The 22,609-nt window shown below is 49.4% G+C and overlaps 1 protein-coding gene across 2 annotated transcripts in view; it reads left to right on the forward strand.

Annotated features, from left to right (window-relative positions):
- Positions 1–22,609, forward strand: part of CUL4B (cullin 4B) — a 111,004-nt gene that overhangs the window by 51,303 nt on the left and 37,092 nt on the right. For both annotated transcript variants that reach the window (XM_073547584.1, XM_073547583.1), the window contains 4 exons: positions 3,557–3,661; positions 8,892–9,002; positions 18,657–18,742; positions 18,907–19,014. In XM_073547584.1, the coding sequence (XP_073403685.1) occupies positions 3,557–3,661; positions 8,892–9,002; positions 18,657–18,742; positions 18,907–19,014 (410 nt within the window). The remainder of the gene's footprint in view (positions 1–3,556; positions 3,662–8,891; positions 9,003–18,656; positions 18,743–18,906; positions 19,015–22,609) is intronic.

Below are 22,609 nucleotides of genomic sequence, written 5' to 3' on the forward strand. Positions count from 1 at the left end.
CAGCCTTTTCGGCCCTTTCAACCCCTCTCTTCAGGGGAAAGAAGGAAACCTCGGATCCTCACAGCAGACCGTTCTGCACAAGAGGAAAAGGAAACCTTCCTTCAAACCTGCCCCTCGCTGGAGGTCTAGGAGCTGCCCCTCCAAGCCCTCCGGTTCTCGCGGGCACACATTTTCCTCAAAATCAAGGGTCACCCCCACCTGGGAATCCTTCCAGGGTGGGAGGCAGGTTTCTTCCTTTCAAGAATACTTGGTTCACGGCGGTTGACGACGCCTGGGTCAGGGAGATTGTCACCTCAGGCTACAAGATAGATTTTTCTTTGCCCCCAAGGGGACGTTTCTTCCCTGTCGTCCACCAAGACAGCCCTCTCAGGTCCCAGGGCTCTCCTGGGCTGTCTCTTCCCTCCTAAACTCAGGAGTAATCATACCAGTTCCTTGGCACGAACAGTGTTCCGGGTTTTACTCAATCCTGTTCGTAGTCCGAAAAAGGACGTTTTTCTAGCAACCTTCCACGACAGCGTAGGAGGATGTCTCCACGCCCTAATGGGGGACAGGAAGCATGAGAGTTTAAACGGTCCCTCCCACCTCCCTCTCACCAGTGACTTTCCTGTCCCCCATGGGGCATGGAGAGGTCTGGCATGCTGTGTGGCCGGCTGCCGCAGCGTACCTGGAAGATCCAAAAGCCGGGCAGTGGTGGTCGGTGGCGCCGCCTCCACTCCTCCGTTCTGCTCCCATCTTCTCTGAACTCGGGTCCGTTTCCTGGCCCTTCCACGCTCCCTATGGGGAGTAAAGCGGGCCAGTGATCCCTGATCGGAGGCCTCCTGCAGCTCTCCGGTCTCTCCTCCTCCCACCCCTGCGTGCAGTGCGATACCGGAAGTGACGTCAGCGCGCGTGTCACTTCCGGGGTATGTGGAGGTCGCGCTGTCATGGCGGCCCCCATCCTGTTGCCGGCGCGTGGAGCTCGCCAGCGTTGCTATGCCTGTTCCGGGACCCAGGGAGGAGGAAGGGGAAACAGATGACCGCGCTGAGGGCGGGGTTAATCTCACATTAACCCGCCAGAAGACGCCGACAGGTAAGTTGAGAATCCCCTGTTAGCATGGACGGGTCTTCCTGCCCTGTGTCTGCAGAGCCCAGCGCTGCCCCAGCCACAGTAAGTGTCCTGGTTGGGGGGGGGGGTCCTAATGGTGCGGTCAGGGCATAGGTCCTCAAAATGCTTCTCCCCCCGCAGCTTGGTTACCCATAAGGGTCAAACCTCTTTAGCTGCCTTGCCCCCCCCCCCCTCCACCACCTCCACTCTCTCCGATTGTGGGTTCACCACCCCCTAAAAAACGGAAGATTCAAATAGAGGATTCAGAGTCAGAATCAGAAAGATCATACAATTCGGGATCCGAGAATTGGGAACAACCAGCAACCTCTAGGTCAGCCGACACTAGAAGGTACCTCCTTTCCACGGAATATGTGGAGGTGCTGGTCAGTGCAGTACGTGCCACCATGGGCCTAGAGGACGAACCCGTCACGCAGACATCACAGGATCGCATGTTCGGTGGATATGAGGGGCCTAAGCGAACGGGGTTTCCAGTTCACAGGAGTGTAGCAGATATGATTTCCCAGGAATGGGAGTATCTAGAAAAACGCTACTTGGCCCCTTCAGAACTCCGACATAGATTTCCCCTAGAGGGAGAGGAATTTAGATGGGACATCCCGAAAGTAGATGTCCAGGTAGCAAGAGTGGTAAAAAAGACGGTTCTGCCATTCGATGATGCATCCCAGCTTAGAGACCCGATGGACCGTAAAGCAGAAAGCCTCCTAAGAAAAGCCTGGTAAACCTCTGCCTTTACTTTAAAATCAGGAATCACGTCCACCTGTGTCTCTAGGTCCCTCTTCCAATGGATTGAGGAGCTAGAGAGCCATATTTCTCGTGGTACCTCAAGGAGTGACCTCCTTAACTCCCTTCCTATCTTGCAGAGTGCTACGGGTTTCCTGGCGGATGCATCAATGGAGATGATCCGTGCCTCTGCCAGGGCCATGGTCCAGTCAAATTCCGCCAGGCGGGCCCTCTGGCTTAAAACATGGAGTGGGGATGTTATATCCAAAGTTAAACTCTGCTCTTTACCCTTCAAAGGCAAATATGTTTTCGGTCCGGCCTTAGACGAAATTCTAGAAAAGGCCACAGATAAAAAGGTGCTTCCAGAGTAGAGGACCACAAGAAAGCGTCTTTTTCGAGCCCCCCAGAGTCAGTCATCCCAACCGCGAGGAAAGGGAAAGACTGGAAGATGGAGCTACACTAAAGGGAGAGGCAGGAACATCCAGGTCCCCCAGCAGCAGCAACCTCAAGAAAAACAATGACTTGGCTTCTCTTTCCCAGGTGAAGACTTTTCTTCAGGGCGTCGCTCACATAGCGTCTCCTTACCAGTCTCTGGTTGAGTCATGAGATCTAAATCTTGTTTTGAGTGCCCTCCAGCGTGTGCCTTTTCAGCTGATTCAGGATATTTTTTCCCTCCTCTCGTGGAAGGTTGCCTTCCTAGTCGCCATCTCCTCTATTGGGGAGGTTTCAAAGTTGGCAGCATTATCCTGCCATTCTCCCTTCCTAGTTTTGCACCAGGATAAGGTAGTTCTCAGACTGGTTCCTGCCTTTCTGCCAAAGGTAGTGTTTGTCTTTCACATCAATGAGGACATCGTCCTCCCCTCTCTGTGTCCCTCTCCAACTCATCCCTTGGAGAGATCCCTCCACAAGCTGGACTTGGTCAGGGCAATTCGACTCTACCTTGCTAGGACTGCTTCCTTCCGTCAGTCCGATTCCCTGTTTGTCGTCACTGAAGGTCGTCGGAAAGGATTTCCAGCCTCCAATTTCACCGTTGCTCGTTGGATTCGTTCAGCGGTTCCGGAGGCATACCGTCTTCAGGTCAAACAGCCTCCACCGGGAGTGAGGGCTCACTCTACCTGGGCTGTAGCAGCTTCCTGGGTCAGGGATTTTACAAGGTAGATACTCACGCCTCCGCTACGAAGGCTTGGGTAGGAAGATACTGCAGGCGGCGGTCTCTCACCGGCCGACTTAAGTACCCTTCTCTCAGCATTTCTTTCCCACCCTTGGGACTGCTTTTGGATGTCCCATGGTAACCTGTGTCCCCCAATGAAGCGAGAGAGAGGGATTTTGGTACTTACCGTAAAATCTTTCTTGGAGCCTTCATTGGGGGACACAGCACCCTCCCTTAATGTTGTACCATGTTGGCCAATGTGCCGTTGTTTGGTTGGTACATAGGTTGAGTTCTTATGTTGCTCCTACTATTGCTTTAGCACCAACTGTGGTAATTTGGGCCTGTCAGTAGGTGTATACTGCCAGGGGAGGAGCTAACTTTTTCTTATTTGCATAGTGTTGCCTCCTAGCGACAGCAGCATACACCCATGGTAACCTGTGTCCCCCAATGAAGGCTCCAAGAAAGAGATTTTACGGTAAGTACCAAAAATCCGTCTTTCTGACGTATTGATTAGAAAATGCCACATTGCACCGACATGTGATTACAGCAAAGCAAATCAAAATTTATTTCTTTTACCATTTCAGCAAAATATGTGGATTCAAAACTACGAACTGGAAACAAAGAAGCGACTGATGAGGAGCTGGAGAAGATGCTGGATAAGATCATGATCATATTTAGGTTTATATATGGTACGTGGTATTATTTAATGCACAACTATAATTCGCCCTGCTAGGCGTTTTTTTTTCTTGTGTTGTCTGAGCTGTATGAGGGCTTGTTTTTTGTAGGACGATTTGTAGTTTTGAATTGCACCACTCATTTCATCATACAGTGTACTGCTGCAAAAAAGGGGAAAGACTGCTGTGAAAGAAAAAAAAAAGTTGCCATTATGAGACCCGCAGCCTTTTCTATTTTTATGTCCAAGGAGCTTGATTGTTTTTTTTTCCCTTTTTTTTGGGGGGGGGAGTTCTTGTGTGTGTTCCTTGGACTGTCAGTTTTACCAATAACCTTTCCGGGTGCTTATGACATTTTGATCATCTATAATAATTTTTTGGGGAAGTGAGTATTACTACAGTACTTCATGTGCTGGCTCCCTGACTTTGATGTGGGTTTGTAGACCAAGCCAATATCTTCCTTGTCAGATGATGGCTGTGTTATTCAGCCATCGTGCGCCTTGACAGGCCACTGGTGGAGTGGAGCTCCTCCCTCGGCTGTTAACATCTTAAATGCCGCTGTCAGTTTCTTGCCAGCAGGGGGCCAATGGGTTTTCATGACAGCCATGGATCTGCTCAAGACATTTTTGCCTGTCATGACAGTACTCCTGTGAAAACCAGCTTGGGGTTGTCATCCACAGGGGACTGTGATTTTTGCTATATACAGCAATGCTGCGTGCTCCTAAGTAGTAATGAGCGAGTATACTCGTTGCTCAGGTTTTCCTCCGAGTATTTTGGCGTGCTCGGAGATTGTTTTCGTTGTCTAATCTGCATGATTTGCGACATGTAGACAGGCTGAATACATGTGGGAATTCCCTAACAAACAGGTATTCCACACATGTATTCAAGCTAACAGTCGCAAATCATGCAGCTGAGACGACGAAAACTAAATCTCCGAGCATGCTCGGGAGAACCCGAGCAACGAGTATACTCGCTCATCACTACTCTTAAGCTTTGGCACTGCTGCTCAAGTCTGACCAGCAAAACGCAACTCTTGATGAACCAGGGCCTATGGCCGAAGTGATGACCAGTGATGGGAAAAGTGTAAGGAAATACTATTAGATTTAATGGGTTATTCTTCCCAGCTTTTTCACTAGGTGTGCTAGGTCCTGCTTTGTTTGCAACATTAGGGTCATATTCACATTCCAGCCAAGAGGCACAATTTTCAGTGCTCTTATTCACGGAGAACGATTATGGGGGGAGGGCGGAGTTAGAGAGCTTTAGATACTTCATATTAAAGGGGGTTGTCCGGGCTTTTCACATAATCTCAGTACATATCTGGGCTGCAGAATTATGACAATAACTAATGTACTTTCTGTCACTAGTTTGCACGGTTTTCTAGATATACTGAACAGAACGTCCAAGGGAGGGGGGGTTTTATGGCATTGAAATGAAAACTAGTCGTAACCTCCTACTCTACTCCAAACATGCCCTCTATAGCAAGAACCCCACCCTCATTAGCTACAGGCCCTCCCCGTCCACATGAAGAAGCCCTCATCACACAGTAACAAATCCTCCCCTTCTAGCAGCCTCACTGCAGAGAGCAGCTGCTCCTCCCCCAGACACACACTGAACAGTTATCTTTGGAAAGTGAAACTAGTGAGGAGGGAAAATCGTCCTGTATTCTGGGCCACTCCATGATTACAATACATAACTCATCAGTAATTCCTTCCCTCACTGTCCCATGCTGCTGGCAGCAGTGAGAACAGACTGTGTGATGGCCAGTGATGGGGGTCTGCAGCTTCTAATCTGCACAGGGGATGGCAGTCACTGATGTAATCTGTTGTGTGACAAAGCCTCTGCTGTGTGAATGAGACAGCTCTGTGTCACTGATGTCTTCACACAGCAGCAGATTTGGTGCAGTGTATGTGTGAGCACTGTGTCTCTAATGACACAAATACTGATGGGAGCAGCCTGTCCAATCAGCAGCTGTAACAGTGTGAAGTGTTGGGGGGTGTATGTATGAAGATATATATGATACTAAGGATTCTGATACTATAAATAAAGGGCTTGTTTGTGTTGTTGAGGAGCCCTTCCTTCGTTCCTTCCTAGCTTTTCACTATTCCTTTCTGACCCTGGCATACCTCCAGCCTGTGTAAGGTGTGTACCTATATCCTATCACTTTATAATGTTTCTCGCAGAAATACATAACCGGTGCACGCGGACCATTCACCTCTGCCAGTGCTGGGAAAGACAAGCTGCAATTTATTTATATATTTTCCAATAACCTCTGGGCAATTTTATGTTTTTTCTGTTTTTCGTTTTTCCCTCTCCTTCCTACATAACTTTTCTATTTTTTCGTCAATACAGACATATGAGGCTTGTTGTTGATTTTTGCAGGACGAGTTGTTCTTTTGAATCATGTCATTTATTTTACCATATAATGTACTGGAGATTAGGAAAAAATTCAAAGTGCAATTACACATTTGTTTTTTTGTTTTTTTTATTCACCATGTTTTCACTATATGGTATCACTGATATGTTGGTATGATGTCTCGGGTCAGTACTATATGGTAACACTGACGTGTTGGTATGATGCCTCGGGTCAGTACTATATGTACATATGTCTGTATGTCTGTATTGACGGAAAAATAGAAAAGTTATGGAAGAAGGAGAGGGAAAAACGAAAAACAGAAAATTGCCCGGAGGTGATGGGAAAATACATAAATAAATTACAGCTTGTCTTTCCCAGCACTGGCAGAGGTGAATGGTCCACGTGCACCGGTTATGTATTTCTGCTAGAAACATTATAAAGTGATAGGATATAGGTACACACCTTACACAGGCTGGAGGTATGCCAGGGTCAGAAAGGAATAGTGAAAAGCTAGGAAGGAATGAAGGAAGGGCTCCTCAACAACACAAACAAGCCCGTTTATTTATAGTATCAGAATCCATAGTATCATATGTATCTCCATACATACACCCCCCAACACTTCACACTGTTACGGCTGCTGATTGGGCAGGCTGCTCCCATCAGTATTTGTGTCATTAGAGACACAGTGCTCACACATACACTGCACCAAATCTGCTGCTGTGTGAAGACATCAGTGACACAGAGCTGTCTCATTCACACAGCAGAGGCTTTGTCACAGAACAGATTACCGTTTTTTTCGCTTTTTAAAGCACCCTTGTGCTGGCACATAGCCCCCCATCCTATCCTGGATATGACCCCCCCCAGTCACTATATGCCTCCCTGCTGGTACGCACACGGCCCCCCGTCCCTATATTTCCCCTGCTGGCACACATTGTCCCTCTGTCCCTATATTCTCCCCTGCTGGCATTCACACAGCCCCCCCGTCCCTATGTTCCCCCCTGCTGGCACACATTGTCACCCCGATCCTATAATCCCCCCTGCTGGCACACATTGTCACTCCGGTCCTATAATCCCCCCCTGCTGGCACACATTGTCACTCCGGTCCTATAATCCCCCCTGCTGGCACACATTGTCACCCCGGTCCTATAATCCCCCCTGCTGGCACACATTGTCACCCCGGCCCTATAATCCCCCCTGCTGGCACACATTGTCCCCCCGGTCCTATAATCCCCCCTGCTGGCACACATTGTCCCCCCTTTCCTATAATCCCCCCTGCTGGCACACATGGCCCCTTGTTCATATATATCCCCCTGCTGGCACACATTGTCCCCCCGTCCCTATATTTCTGCCCTGCTGGCAAGCACATGCTAAAATAATAAACAGTTAACTCACCTACTGATGATCGCTCCTGCTCCCAGCTCCCCTGTGGCTTAGTCATCCTCCTCCTGCAGGGCACACGCAGCTGCTGCTCATTCAAGCAGCTCATTGTAGCTACAGGACCTTCCATGATGTGACCAATAGGAGCTGCTCAGCTGCGGTCATGTGACTCGCAGTGCACACTGGGAGTCATGTGACCGCAGGTCCTATGGTCACATCATGCAAAGTCCTGAAGTGATGAGCTGCCTGAATGAGCTGCTGCTGCCGCTCACCCTGCAGGAGGAGGATGACAGCAGACTAGACACAGGAAAGCCACGGGGGAGCTGGGAGCAGGAGTGATCATCAGTAGGTAAGTATCTATAGTGACTGGGAGTGAGTGCAGGCACATGTAATATGCACCGCTCCCCTGTCTACCAACTCGGCACTGTTTCAGCACCGAGGTGATGGACAGCGGGTGCAGTGAATATTACATGAGCCTAATGAGCGGGAGCACAGGACCTCCCGCTGTCTTTGCAGCCCCATCCAGCCCACCCCAGCCCCCTGACTCCATGCCAGAGCCGCCCCCCCCTCTATAGCCCAGCAGCACACAGATTCACTTTATAAGACGCACCCCCCACTTTCCCCCAAAATTTGGGGGAACAAAAGTGCGTCTTATAAAGCGAAAAATGCGGTACATCAGTGACTGCCATCCCCTGTGCAGATTAGAAGCTGCAGACCCCCATCACTGGCCATCACACAGTCTGTTCTCACTGCTGCCAGCAGCCTGGGACAGCGAGGGAAGGAATTACTGATAATGAGTTATGTATTGCAATCATGGAGGGGCCCAGAATACAGGACGATTTTCCCCTCCTCACTAGTTTCACTTTCCATAGATCACTGTTCAGCGTGTGTCTGGGGGAGGAGCCGCTGCTCTCTGCAGTGAGGCTGCTAGAGGGGGAGGATTTGTTACTGTGTGATGAGGGCTGCTTCATGTGGACGGGGAGGGCCTGTAGCTATGGAGGGTGGGGTTGTTGCTATAGAGGGCATGTTTGGAGTAGAGTAGGAGATTACGACTAGTTCTCATTTCAATGCCATAACACACCCCCCCCCCCCCCCCCCCCCCCCCTTGGACGTTCTGTCCAGAATATCCTGAAAACCGTGCAAACTAGTGACAGAAAGTAAATTACTTATTGTCATAATTCTGCAGCCCAGATATGTACTGAGATTGTGTAAAGCCCGGTCAACCCCTTTAAGCGCCTGTGCAGAATGAGCCAAGAAAGTCGTCATGTGGATGATTGGTCCTCGCCATCTTGTGACCTATGGTTGCAGCAACCTAAAGCTTTGGCTGTGGATTTGTTTTCTCAGCCATTGGTTTCACCATCCTGTGGTTAGAAGCTGAACGGTTGTAGAATGTGTTTTATTTGATTATCTACAAATGTGCTGTCGTTTTACATTTGGTAATGTTGTCTTGAATGCTTCTTGACAACATACAAAGACGATATGTGAGAAGTGAAAGATATGTTCTGGCATTTCGTTTAGGGAAGGATGTCTTTGAGGCTTTCTACAAAAAAGACCTAGCCAAGAGGCTCTTGGTGGGGAAAAGTGCTTCCGTGGATGCTGAGAAGTCTATGCTTTCCAAACTAAAGCATGGTAAGACTACAACTTATTGCTGTTTCCTTATACTTTATTACTGTAAAAAGTTGTGTGTGGAAATTTTGGCGAGTTGATGTGACAAGCCTTCTAGTATATAAGCTTGGGGATATCATTAACAAGGCCACTTAATGTTGACACTTGGCTCTTCTAGTGGTGGCCAGATGTCACCAGATTTCACACAGACTGCATAAAGACCTGATGAGGCTGATGTAATTAAATTCTGTTGGTTGATGTCGGTATAATGCTGATATTAAGACCATTTTGAGACTAAGTATAGGATGAGAGAGACTGCGTACGGTACGATACAGATTTCTCCTTCGCCTCATTGGGGGACACAGATACTGTGGGTGTATGCTTCTGCCGCTAGGAGGCTGACACTAAGTGGGAAAAAAAGAGGTTAGCTCCTCCACTGCCGTATACACCCTCGCCCCTATTGCGGGCGGAAATCAGTTTTTTGCTTAGGCCTCTTTCACACTTCCGTTTTGTCTTGTCAGTTAAAGTCCGCCAAAATGGCGGAAAGCGGATCCGTTTGTAACTGATGCAAACGGATGCCACCGGACCGTTTTTTTTTGACGGATCCGTTGAATGCAGAGTTTTAAAGGAACCGCAGTCCAGAGAGAGAGACAGACGCCAGAAAGGATTTCAGGGTTAAATCCCCGGCTGACTTCCTCTCGCCGGGCGCGGATCCTACAGCCAAAAAAAGGTTGCAGTGTCCGTCCAGGCATGCCGGCGGACGCAAACACTTTGGCGGATCCGCATAAAAACGGATCCAACGGATGGCCATCCGTCAAGATCCGCCGGTAATGCAGCTCAATGGGGAAAAAAATCGGATCCGCCAAAAAAAAGGCGGATCCGTTTTTTTTCAAAAACTGGCGGATTTTGACTGATGGTCAAAAACGGAAGTGTGAAAGAGGCCTTAGTGTCCATGGAGGCACACGTCTGGTTTTTCTCCAGACTTTTTTTCCCATGAAGATGAGACAGGGGCAACGGATCCTATTGAAAAAGTCTGATTTCCCCAAACCAACAACGGGCGAGCACGTGCGAGTGTCCCTCCACGTATCCTCTCCCGCGTCGTGGGACACAATGCCGGACTTAGTCCTGACCACCCCTAGGTATTGAAACCATGGGCTGTACAGAGGCACAAGACTAGTCCGTGCGGCCCCCACTGCTCCATCAATGCTTAGACTGCGGTGCTGCAAGGTGGCGGACGGTCCCTCTCCTCACACCCTGAAGGGCTTAGAAGGGGCTAGGGTGCCTGCACCGTCCTATTTTATTGAGGCCCTCTCACATACCTGCGCTCAGGAAGCTGGAGAGGATCTGGGAGGGCTCCTGCAAAGATCCAAGGGCTGGAGCCCCCAGCCGGCGGAAACCACTGGCCTTGCAAGGCTGAGAGTGGCTGGATCTGTCAGGCGGCGCCACGCCAGTAATTAGCGCCATGTTTTTTTCAGCGCCATGGAATCGCGCCCCTGGGGTCGGGTAGGGGATAAATTGAGGCCGAGGCTTTAGCCGGAGCCGTGCATCACTTCCGGCGGCCCGCCCCGCACTGGGCGGCGGCGAAGAAATATAGGCCCTGGCTTCGGAGCGCGGCTAGGCCGCAGAACGGAAGTACCGCCCCTAGAGCGGTTTTTATATGCTGCTGACTCACTCCCACAGCTGGTGGCGTGCAATTTTTTTTTTAAGGTGGAAGCGTCCAGGACGTGGGGGGGGTGGCGCAGGACTGGGGTAAGTGCTGCCTGAGAGGCCACGCTGCAGGGAAAACGAGGTGCTATCTCCTCCCCTCTCCCCAGCAGCAGACAGATACAGCATGTCTGAAAAAGCAAAGACGCACACGTTCTTTTACGCTGCATGCATGTCTTGTCGGGCTGCATTTCCGCGGGCGCAGAGCAAGCGATTATGCGAAGCCTGCGAATTCAAACGCACCCTGGAGCCCTCCCCTGCGACCGTGACCAATGTGTCGTATCCCCAGGAGTGGACCCTATCACTGTCACAGTCCATGGCGTCGCTTACGAGAGCAATAAAGTCCCTTCAAGCCCCAGATAGGGGCAGGGACAATGGTTCGCCGACCTTAGAAGGAACCTCCACCTCACAAGAGCCTCCGGCCTGCAGGGGCCGTTCTCACTCCAGGCAGACTCGGAGGAAACGAATCTACACTGTGTTGCCCAGTCCATCCAGTGCCTTGGCATCCGTAAGCTCTGCTTCTCGCTCCCCGTGACCAGTGATTGATAGCGAGCAGACCTCAGATTGCGACTCAGACGAGCCCCTTGACCTCGACACTCCAGGGTCACGTGAAACAGTGGACAGCCTCATAGAAGCCATCAATCAGACCCTGGGGATTGAGGATGATCCCGTAGCGGCTACGGGGCATAAAGTGGCATTTAAGCGAGTGAAGCACCCGCACAGAATTTTCTCCTCTCACCCGGAGTTTGAGCACATAGTGCAGCGGCACAGAGAACGTCCAGGTAGGCGTTTATCGGGTCAAAAGGCACTCGAAACAAGGTATCCGTTTGCTCCGGACCTCTGTAAAAAATGGATGGAATCCCCTGATAGTGTATCCACCGGTTTCGCGCCTAGCCGCTAAAACCCAGTTATCTGTACCTAGTGTTTCCTCTATTAAGGATCCCACGGATCGCCTCATAGAGAGCTTAGCTCGCTCAGTATATGAGGGGTCAGGGTCAGCATTCGCTCCCTCATTCGCAGCAACTTGGGTAGCCAAGGCTATGATCTCAGGGTCAGAATCATTAAACAAGGTAACACAGGAGCAAGATCTACCTGCAGAAATATCGGAGGTCGCGAGTCAGATGGCGATGGCCGGAGACTATGTAATCAATGCATCTTTGGATGCGGCCAGTTGCTCGGCACCTGCTGCCGCTAATGCAATTTCTATCACAAGAGCTCTATGGTTAAGTACATGGCGAGCCGATTCTACTTCCAAGGAGTCCTGGACTTCCCTGCCGTATCAGTGCGGCCGCCTATTTGGGGAGATGTTGGATCAACTTCTCTCCGACTCCACAGGAGGAAAGAGTGGGTTTCTCCCTCAACAAAAGGTCATACCGCTTTTTCGGCAACCTTTTCAGGCACGTTTTTGGGCCTTTCGCAACCCCGGGTGGATCACAGTGGCCAATTCCGCCGCCTATGGCCACCCCAACCAGGATAGGGAACGGCAGGTCTCATATAGAGCCAACCTATTGGGGAGAATGCGTACCCAACAGCCCAGATCGAGGGGATCCAGATTCCAAAGATCGTCAGCCAAATGACTCAAGGCGCTTACCAGGCGACCCCAGCAAGGTGGGCGGCCGCCTACTCTGGTTTTACCACGTCTGGGTCAATGTCGCACACGATGCATGGGTAAAGGAGTTGGTGGCTTCAGGTTACAAATAGAATTTGTCAGATACCCTCCAAGATGGCTTTTTCTTTCTCGTTTGCCCAGGGTGGATACCCAGGCAAGGGCTCGGTTAGGAGCCATCAAATCGCTCCAGAAAAGCGGAGTCATTGTTCCAGTGCCGGAACACGAAAGAGCTCAGGGCTTCTATTCCAACCTGTTTGCGGTTCCCAAAAAGGACAGATCTGTCAGGCCTGTTTTGGACCTGAAGCTTCTGAACAAATTCATCAGGATCAGACATTTCCGGATGGAGTCTCCGTTCAGTCATATCGGCCATGGAGCAGGGAGAATACTTGGCCTCGATCGACATCCAGGACGCATATCTGCATATTCCCATTTTTCCTCATCAGAGGTTCCTACGCTTCGCCATCAGCCATCGACATTTTCAGTTCGTAGCGCTACCATTCGGGCTAGCCACGGCTCCCAGTGTTCACAAAGGTTATGGTAGTGGTCATGGCCATACTGCACTCTCGAGGCATAGTCGTATTGCCTTACTTGGACGACCTCTTGGTCAAGGGCCCGTTAATACGGGCATGCGAGGAAAATGCCAGCATCACGCTAGATACTCTTGCCCGCTTAGGGTGGTTGGTCAATGCGAAAGTCATCCCTTGTGCCAGCTCAGAGGATTTCCTTCTTAGGAATGATCTTCGACACTTGCCGAGGGTTGGTAATTCTCCCTCAGGAAAAAGCGCTAGCTCCCCGGCAGGGAGTCCGGACACTTCGCCAACCAGTTCCTCATACCATCCGATCCGGGATGAGGATTCTAGGGAAAATGGTGGCAGCAATGGAAGCGATACTGTTCGCCCAGTTCCATCTTTGCCCTCTTGCCAGCCTGGGACAAGAATCCTTTTACGCTCGATCAGCGGTGCCGACTGTCCTCTCAAGTCAGGCAGTCGCTCGGATGGTGGTTAACCAGTTCCTCTCTGACCCAGGGGAAATCTTTACCCCCAGACTATTGGTTGGTGATAACAACCAACGCCATTCTCCTCTGCTGGGGAGCGGTGTTTCGCCACCACACAACCCAGGGACGGTGGTCGCCACAGGAGGCACGCCTCCCGATCAACTTATTGGAGATACGAGCAATTCGGCTGGCTCTGTAAAGGTTTCATCACTTTCTAGCAGGTCGCCCTCTCCGAATTCAATCGGACAACGCCCCGGCGGTGGCTTACATAAATCACCAAGAGGGCACCCACAGCAGAGGAACCATGCGCGATGTGGGGCATGTTCTTCAGTGGGCCGAAGCAAACCACTCGGTGATTTCGGCTGTACACCTCCCAGGCGTGGAAAATTGGGCGGCAGACTTTCTCAGCCAGCAGGGTCTTGTGTCCAGGGAGTGGTCTCTACTTCCCGAAGTCTTCCAGCACATTTGTCAGCTGTGGGCAACTCCGGACATGGACCTGATGGCGTCCAGAGTGAACGCCATGGTGCCCACATATGTCGCCCGGGCCAGGGACCCGCAGGCAATCGCTGTGGACGCGTTAGTTCTGCCATGTAACCAGTTTCGCCTCCCATAACTATTTTCCCCGCTGCCTCTACTTCCAAAGGTCATCAAGAAGATCAAGACGGAAAGGGTTCCGGCGATTCTGCTAGCCCCAGATTGGCCCCGTCGAGCGTGGTACGCAGATCTAATGCAGCTGCTCGCCGACTTTCCTTGGCGCCTGCCTGAGCGCTCAGATCTACTTTCTCAAGGGCCGATTTGCCACCCGAACTCAGGGGCCCTGTGTTTGACGGCATGGCCGTTGAATCTTGGGTTCTAACCCAGGCAGGGTTTGGGAGCAAGGTGGTCGCCACAATGGTTAGCGCCCGGAAGCCTGCTTCAGCACGAATTTACCACCACACCTGGAAGGTGTTCTTTACTTGGTGTCGAGGACACGGGTTGCTCCGCGGAGATTCTCGATCCCCAACATCTTGGCTTTTCTCCAGTCGGGCCTAGACTCTGGCTTGGCCCCAAGTTCCCTCAGGAGACAAATATCGGCCTTATCCGTCCTGTTCCAGTGCAGAATTGCGACCAATTTGCAGGTGAAGACTTTCATCCAGGGAGTCTCCATTTGGTACCTCCCTATAAGGCGCCTATGGACGCCTGGGACCTTAACCTGGTCCTAAGTGTTCTGCAGGAAGCTCCATTTGAACCGCTTCAGGATATCCCTTTGAGGTACCTTTTCCTGGAAAGTGGTATTCCTAGTGGCCATCGCTTCTATCAGGCGGGTTTCAGAGCTGGCGGCCCTATCCTGCCGAGCTCTGTTCCTCACTTTCCATAACGATAAGGTGGTGCTCAGACCAGCCCCTCCTTTTCTGCCGAAAGTCGTGTCCTCTTTTATCATTAATGAAGATGTTGTCTTGCCTTCATTTTGTCCAGCACCGGGGCACCGTGTGGAAAAGGCTCTTGACACGTTAGACTTGGTAAGAGCCCTTTGGAGGTACGTGTCAAGGACGGCACCCTTTCGTCGGGACGCGCTGTTCGTGCTTCCCGAAGGGCGCAGGAAGGGACTCACTGCCTCAAAATCGACCATAGCCAGATGGATTTGTTTAGTCCTACCGCATTAGAGGCACGCCGATTCCAGCAGGGATCAGAGCGCACTCTGCTCGGGCAGTGGGTGCCTCTTGGGCGCTTTGGCACCAGGCTTCGACGGAGCAGGTTTGCAAGGCAGCAACCTGGTCCAGCCTGCACACATTTGCCAAACATTATAATATCCAGACTCAGGCCTCGGCGGATGCGAGCCTGGTAAGAAAGATTCTCCAAGCAGCGGTGTCACACCTTTTAAGCAAGAGGTGCAGGTAGCTTGGATCGGTGAGTCAATCTTCCACCCAGGGACTGCTTTAGGACGTCCCACAGTATCTGTGTCGCCCAATGAGGCGAAGGAGAACATGGATTTTTGTGATAACTCGCCGTAAAATCCTTTTCTCCGAGACGCTCATTGGGGGACACAGCACCCACCCTATTAGCCAGTTGGCTCTTGTTTTGTTTAATATGCATTTACTTATTTGATATAAGGGTGGTGTTGTTTTTTTTGGACATGTTGTACCTGTATTAAGGCTGATTTGTTGTCCTCCTACTGCTTTGGTGCCAAACTGATTTCCGCCCACAATAGGGGTGAGGGTGTATACGGCGGAGGAGGAGCTAACCTCCTTTTTTCACTTAGTGTCAGCCTCCTAGCGGCAGAAGCGTACACCCACAGTATCTTTGTCCCCCATTGAGCTTCTCGGAGAAAAGGCTTTTATAGTGAGTTATCACAAAAATCCATGTTTTACTAAGCAGTGTGAGATATCCAGAGCAGGGAGCACCGAGTAGCTGTCAATCAAGCCAGGTGGCTGGAGTTTGAACTATCCTTTCAAAAAAGATAAGTCATTCTGACGTGGATAATCAAAGTAAGTATTCCAGCCTCATCAGATCTAAGAGATCTGTGTAATGTCTGATGATAAATCTGGTTGCTGATCCACTTTCAAGGAATCTCTACCTAAAATATAAAAGTCACCATGTATTGTATTAGTAAAGCAGAAGTATCGGCAGTAGCCAGACTAGTAAATTACTGTAATGTTCATCTAAATTGGTCCAAATTTCTGTACTATTACTAATCTGGGGCTGCTCTTATTGTAAAGAGTGGTCAAACCTGGTGAATTTTCTAAATATAAGTTATAGACAAAAGTGCACAGAACATTCTCTAATGCCCCCTGAAGGAGCCCGACTTTCCATCAAATGTAAGGTACCAAAATTCAGATAATTGCTTCCTCCATAGCCCCTCTTGCAGTGAAAGCGCAAGATCTTGCTTTTTTTCTTCAAAAAGATGGTTTAAGAAATTATTTGAAGTACACTGCAACATAAAACACATGTAGGAGAGAATCATGCAGTGTACCACTAGAACAGAACAATAATGAAGATACTACAAGTATATCCACGTATCATATGCACTATTCGGGGAGGGTTCCATACAATGAGTGCTTGTGCTGAGCAGACCTGAGTACAAACAAATCCAACAAGAACAGAAGAGAGAAATATCTACTGCTTCGAGTGTGTGTCCATCTGATTCCACCAAGGCTCGGGGAACCCAAGAAATGGGCTTGAGGTGACTGGAAAAGCAGACTGGGCAGTCAGGAGAGAACTCCACTCCTCTGCCATAGATTTTACTATACTAAATAATAAAATCAAGTGAAAGTTCACTGCCACTGTCCATTCAGACATGGTGGGTGCTCTGTGAGACAACCAATGCCCAAGTACACATTTTTTTTATTTTACTCGTGTAGCGACATTAATTACACAGCACTTTACAGACATAATCATCACTGTCGCCATTGGGGCTCACAATCTAGATTCCCTATCACTGTCTTTGGCGATTTGGAGGAAATCCACGCCAACATGGGAAGAAGATAAAAACTCCTTGCAGATGTTGTCCTTGGTGGATTTGAACCCAGGACCCCAGCGCTGCAAAGCAACAGTGCTAAACACTGAGCCACTATTCTGCCTTCACACTAAATTTTTCACTGAGCCGAATCTCGATCTGCACACGCCCGCCTCCGGCACCATTTTATTGAAGTCCTGCACACAGGACACCAACTCACTCTGCGCACGTGCCGCCCACAAAATGATGATGGCGTGGAGTTTTAAAAAGGAAGCAGGTTACTGAATAATCAGTGACTTGTATTAGAAGCAGAGGAGGCTGGGGGGGTGGAGAACCAGAAGACTATGCCCCCACGTACTTCCTCGAAGCGCACAAGACGTAATTTTATGTAAACGTCACAAGGTGAGTATTCAACAGCCACTGAGCAGATCCCTTTACATCAGATATCATATTAATCATCACAGCGCCATTATGGCCATGTCTTTAATTTAGAGGGCTAAATCCTGCTGGCAGGTTCTCTTTAAGCAGTTCAGAAAGGGTCTTCTTGTGTCAGTGCTAGGTGAGATAGTCACAGGGAGGCTCCTGGAAAAGTTTGCAGACCACAGCAAAAACAAATGCATGAAGATTGCCTGAAGATCAGAAATGGATTATGTACTCGAGGGACCCAAAAAAAGTGCAAGCAGTAGATGTGTAGTCTCCGGGTCATAGTGGTATAACAGCCATAAGGACTGTCATGAAGATGTTGCCGTTCCTCCTACATATATGAGAAGGTTGCATTGCCAGGTAATAGTCTAGTGTCTGGTATAAATAATACCATAACACTCTCTGCATTTTGTCCAAGGATATTGCATGACCCGACAATGGATCCTGGGTCTGCTGAATAAAACAGAAACTCGATTTGAGTTTATTGAATACAGACAGGGTCCCACATATTGGGGCCTCAAAGAGAATATAGCAAATTTTTGGCATGATCTTTGTTCATAAACTGCTGCGAGTCGTGACTGACAGTGGCAATTTCTCCCATCCCCTTAAATTGGCTTGCTTAAATGAGTGTTTAGGGTATAGAAGTCTTTAAGATTACATGGATTGCCGAATAAGAAAATTTGGTGACCCATTACAAAGGTAGAGGTGGGGTCTGTCTAGCTGTCCAGTCTACAGGGAAGACACACTTTTTGGCGGTTGATTTTTAGGCTCATTGCAGTTGGGACACCTCAGCATCCTGTAGATATATAGGGAAATATTATCTGTACAGAGGTGCAGTTTGTCATGTATTGAGCCTTGAATCATTGGGCAAGAATGGATAAGGGCTTCCATTGTTTCCGCTACAATGGCATACATTAAATAAGAACAAGAGACATCTCTAACCTAAGAATAAGATAAATCAGATGTAGCCATTAACCTGCACTCGTGCCATTGGATCAGTGTACAGTAGAGCTTTTGCTCTTCGCACTAACCCAGCGCTGCCACATCGCTTACTAAGCAATAAGCAATGACCAAACAGTAAGAGCCTTATGAGATCTTGTGCGTTCTCTGCATATCAGGATCCCACAACCTGAAAACTGGTGACCCTGAGACGTATCTCCTGCATTTAAAGCTGCCCTCATATGATCCGTCCATTTACTGAAGTGACGCTCTGTATTGTGCTGTACTCGCTCGTAGACCACCAACAGATTTTTTTTAAATTAGTTTATTAAATGTCAAGGTACAAAGAATGCACAACATACATAATGACTTATGATAACAGGCACTTTACAAAGCATACATGCCTCCGTCCATAATAAAATATAATACAAAGATATTGCACGCTCTTATAAATGAACAAGGTAATGTGTATATTTCCTTCCAAGCATATGCAAAACAAAATGACTGTTTATATATTTCCCCATATATATATCATTCTGATTTCACAAGATTGCTGTTGTATTTTTGTCTTCCCAGAATGTGGAGCGGCCTTTACTAGCAAACTTGAGGGAATGTTTAAAGACATGGAGCTCTCGAAAGACATAATGGTTCACTTTAAACAGGTAGGGAATATCCCCTTTATGTGAATAGCCATAGGAGTTATTCTACTGAAATTGTTTATTTTGTGTGTTCGTTTCATTTTTCTGCTTCTCATTATTTTAATTGACCTACACTGCTTTTTTTTTTTTCCGTTATTTCCACATTTTCTTAATTTTGTCTATTTTAGTATATGCAGAATCAGAATGTGCCAGGCAACATTGAGTTAACTGTGAATATCCTAACGATGGGTTACTGGCCAACCTACGTGCCTATGGAAGTTCACCTACCTCCAGAGGTAAATGTTTAGTGGTTCCTGCTCTGTGATAAGAAGCTGTCAATTAAATTATTAAATGTTTCCTAGAAGCAGAGCACAACCTGCTATTGATGTGTCATGTGCACATGATCTTTAGTAATGGGAGTTTTGTGATCTATTCTTCTTGGCTGGACACAAAGAACAAGTCTAGTGAAAGTGACGTTTACAGTTATCCCAAAACATAGGAATTGGATCCAGGAATCTAAAACAGATCACCAGAATTAATTTCATACCATGCATTCTCTGTATGGTAAAGTATTCTGCAAGGTACACAAGAAAGTGCTTCACAGAAGTTTATAACGCCCGGGCGTGAAAATAAAAAATTCATATTTTTTTCCACAAACATGATCTTTTAGTCCCCAATTTTTTTTTATTTTCCCAAGGGTAACAGGAGAAATTGGACTCCAAAAGTTGTTGTCCAATTTGTCCTGAGTATGCCAATGCCCCATATGTGGGAGAAAACTACTGTATGGGCACACGTCGGGGCTCGGAAGGGAAGTAGTGACGTTTTGTAATGCAGACTTTGATGGAATGGTCTGCGGTTGTCATGTCGCGTTTGGAGAGCCTATGATGTGCCTAAACTTTTGAAACTCCCCACAAGTGACCCCATTTTGGAAACTAAACCCCCCATGGAACGTATCTAGATGTGTGGGAAGCACTTGGAACCCCCAAGTGCTTCACAGACGTTTATAACGCCCGGGCGTGAAAATAAAAAAAATCATATTTTTTTTCCACAAAAATGATATTTTTGCCCCCAATTTTTTATTTTCCTAAGGGTAACAGGAGAAATTGGACCCTAAAAGTTGTTTTGCAATTTGTCCCGAGTAGGCTGATACCCCATATGTGGGGGTAAAACACTGTTTGGGCGCATGGCAGATCTTGGAATGGAAGGAGCACCATTTGACTTTTTCAACGCAGATTTGGCTGGAATTGAGATCAGATGCCATGTTGCGTTTGAAGAGCACCTGATGTGCCCAAACAGTGGAAAACCCCCAATTCTAACTCCAGCCCTAACCCTAATGGGAAAATGGAAATACATTTTTTTTAATTTTATTATTTTTCCCTAACTAATGGGGTGATAAAGGGGGGTTTGATTTACTATTTATGGCGGATTTTTATGTTTGGCAGCTGTCATACGCTAAAAGACGCTTTGTATTGTTAAAATAGTTTTTGCATCACCACATTTTGAGAACTATAATTTTTCCATATTTTGACTCCGAGTCATGTGAGGTCTTATTTTTTGAGGGACGAGTTGACGTTTTTATTGGTACCATTTCTCGTTCGCCTTATTGGGGGACACAGAGACCATGGGTGTATGCTGCTGCCACTAGGAGGCTGACACTATGCACAAAAAAAGGTTAGCTCCTCCTCCGCAGTGTACACCCCACCGACCGGCAGGAAGTTCCTCAGTTTAGCTTAGTGTCAGTAGGAGGTGGACACGGGTCTTTTATTAGACCCCTATCTACCTCGTCGTGCGTCGTTCCTTTACAGGTTTCGGAGGGATACGGAGTGAACAGTCACATCCGTACTCCCACAAAGAGACTATGAGTACGGCGTGTACTGCCACCCCGTATCCTCATAGGTCTCCGCGGCAGGACCAGGAGCCTCGCACAGGTGCGTGCCAGCTATACGGACGGTCCTTGCCCCCCGCCTCCCACCATCTCGCCTACCAGAGCCTGACGGTTGGACGAGGCGTGGATTCCATAAAGACGACAGACAGCGTGGGATTCTCAGGTACCTTTATTGTGGCCCCTGGCCTGGGTGAGTATGCGGTCTAGCGGTCCCCTGGCGTTTTCATCCTAAGGTCGCCAGGGGACCACGGTAGGGCCTGCGCGCCTGCTTCTCCCCACGGTCGCCGCATCCATGAAGGCCCCTGTTCTTTCGGGCCCCCCCGTTTTTTTCTTCATCCCTGCAGGGGTATACAGGGGTCGGGCTGTGGGAAGCACGGACGCGGCCTGGGATTGCGGCCCGGTGTTGCGGCGCGTCTTCCGCGCCGACCCCTTGCTGACAGGCAGCCGGCGCTATTAATTTAGGCCCCGGCTTCTTCTCGGGCCTACCTCTGCGTCGCGGCCACGCCCCCTGCCCCTTTCTTCTAAGCGGGCTTCTCTCCCGCCCGTCCTAGGCCTTCCCAGTCCCCTTGCCTCACACCAGCCTGCTATTGGACAGCTGGCGGTGCTAAGGGGATCTCTGCGGTGAGCTCTGCCCTTCTTCTCCCTCTGGCAGCGCGCCCTTTCCCTGGTGGTCGCCATCTTCTCAGCCTGCCAGCCGGACCTCATTCCCTGCCGGTTTTCGGTCGCTGGGCTTTTTTTTTTTTTTTTTTTTTTTTTTTTTCAGCCGGATTGGCCTGGCCTCATCCTGCAGCCAGATCAGAGAGCGTTGCCCTTGGGGACACCGGACCGTGAGTAGCTCTGCACCTGCAGACTGACACCCTTCTCTGCCTTCTGTCCCCCAACCGGCTGGCACTGCCTCTCTTTTCACTATGTCCAACGCTAAGTCTGATCGTACCCGCTCTGCGTCCAGCCCGACGCCGCTCAGGAGCCATCCATAGCCCCAGGGGTGAGTGAGCCCCCCATGCCGGGTTGGGCCTCCTCTCAATCACAGTCAGTGGCAGACCTCATCAAGGTGTCTCAGTCCCTAGTAGCCGTTCTGGACAAGTTGCCCTTGGGAGCTTCGGCGGGACCCAGCACGTCTCAGGACGTCCCATCTGAGCCAGCCAGCGGCAGTCGCAAGAGGCCCAGGCAGGACCTCCAGGCGGAGTCCTCCCCCGAGTCAGGCAAAGCGCTTTCGGAATCGGAAGGGGTCTTAGAGCTGGATTCGGACCAGGATGCGAACATGAAGGTTACGGTGCAAAACCTCATTGCCGCAATTCACCATACCTTTGACATCGCTGACGCCCCTGCGAAATCCTCAGATCAGGAGGTTTCGTCCAGACGGGCGGAAACACCATCCAGGGTGTTTCCCTTCCATTCTGAGTTTGGAAAGATTTTTACAAAGGAGAGAGAGGATCCGACCAGACGCTTTCAAAGAGGAAAGCGTCTCGGCGTGCTGTACCCGTTTGCTAAAGAGCTCACGGACAACTGGGCCGCTTCTCCCTCGGTGGACCCTCCCGTGTCCAGACTTTCTAATAATACGGTCCTTCCGCTGTCAGGTGTGGCGTCGCTAAAAGATTCTAATGATAGGATCATAGAATCTCTAGCAAAATCTGCCTTCGAAGCGGCATCAGCAGCGGTATGTCCAGTCTTTGTTTCTTCTTGGGCAGCCATATCCACTTGGGCAGATGACCTTCGGCAGGGCATTCTGGATAAGGCACGACCAGAGCATTTGGCCGATCTCGCCAATCAGATTTCCCATGCGGGGGATTATCTGCTTTCTGCCTCCTTGGATGCCGCATCTTGCGCAGTTCAGGCGTCAAGTAACATCGTGGCAATCCGACGTACAATTTGGCTCAAGGCCTGGCAGGCGGACTTGTCCTCTAAAGAGTCTCTGACCAATCTGCCTTTTCAGGGAGTGCGTCTCTTCGGATCACAATTGAATCAGATTATTAAGGACGCTACCGGAGGTACGAGTTCTCTTCTCC

The sequence above is a fragment of the Dendrobates tinctorius genome, unplaced genomic scaffold, assembly GCF_039654945.1.
Source record: "Dendrobates tinctorius isolate UK_male_01 unplaced genomic scaffold, ASM3965494v1 ptg000154l, whole genome shotgun sequence".
NCBI classification, from domain to species: domain Eukaryota; kingdom Metazoa; phylum Chordata; class Amphibia; order Anura; family Dendrobatidae; genus Dendrobates; species Dendrobates tinctorius.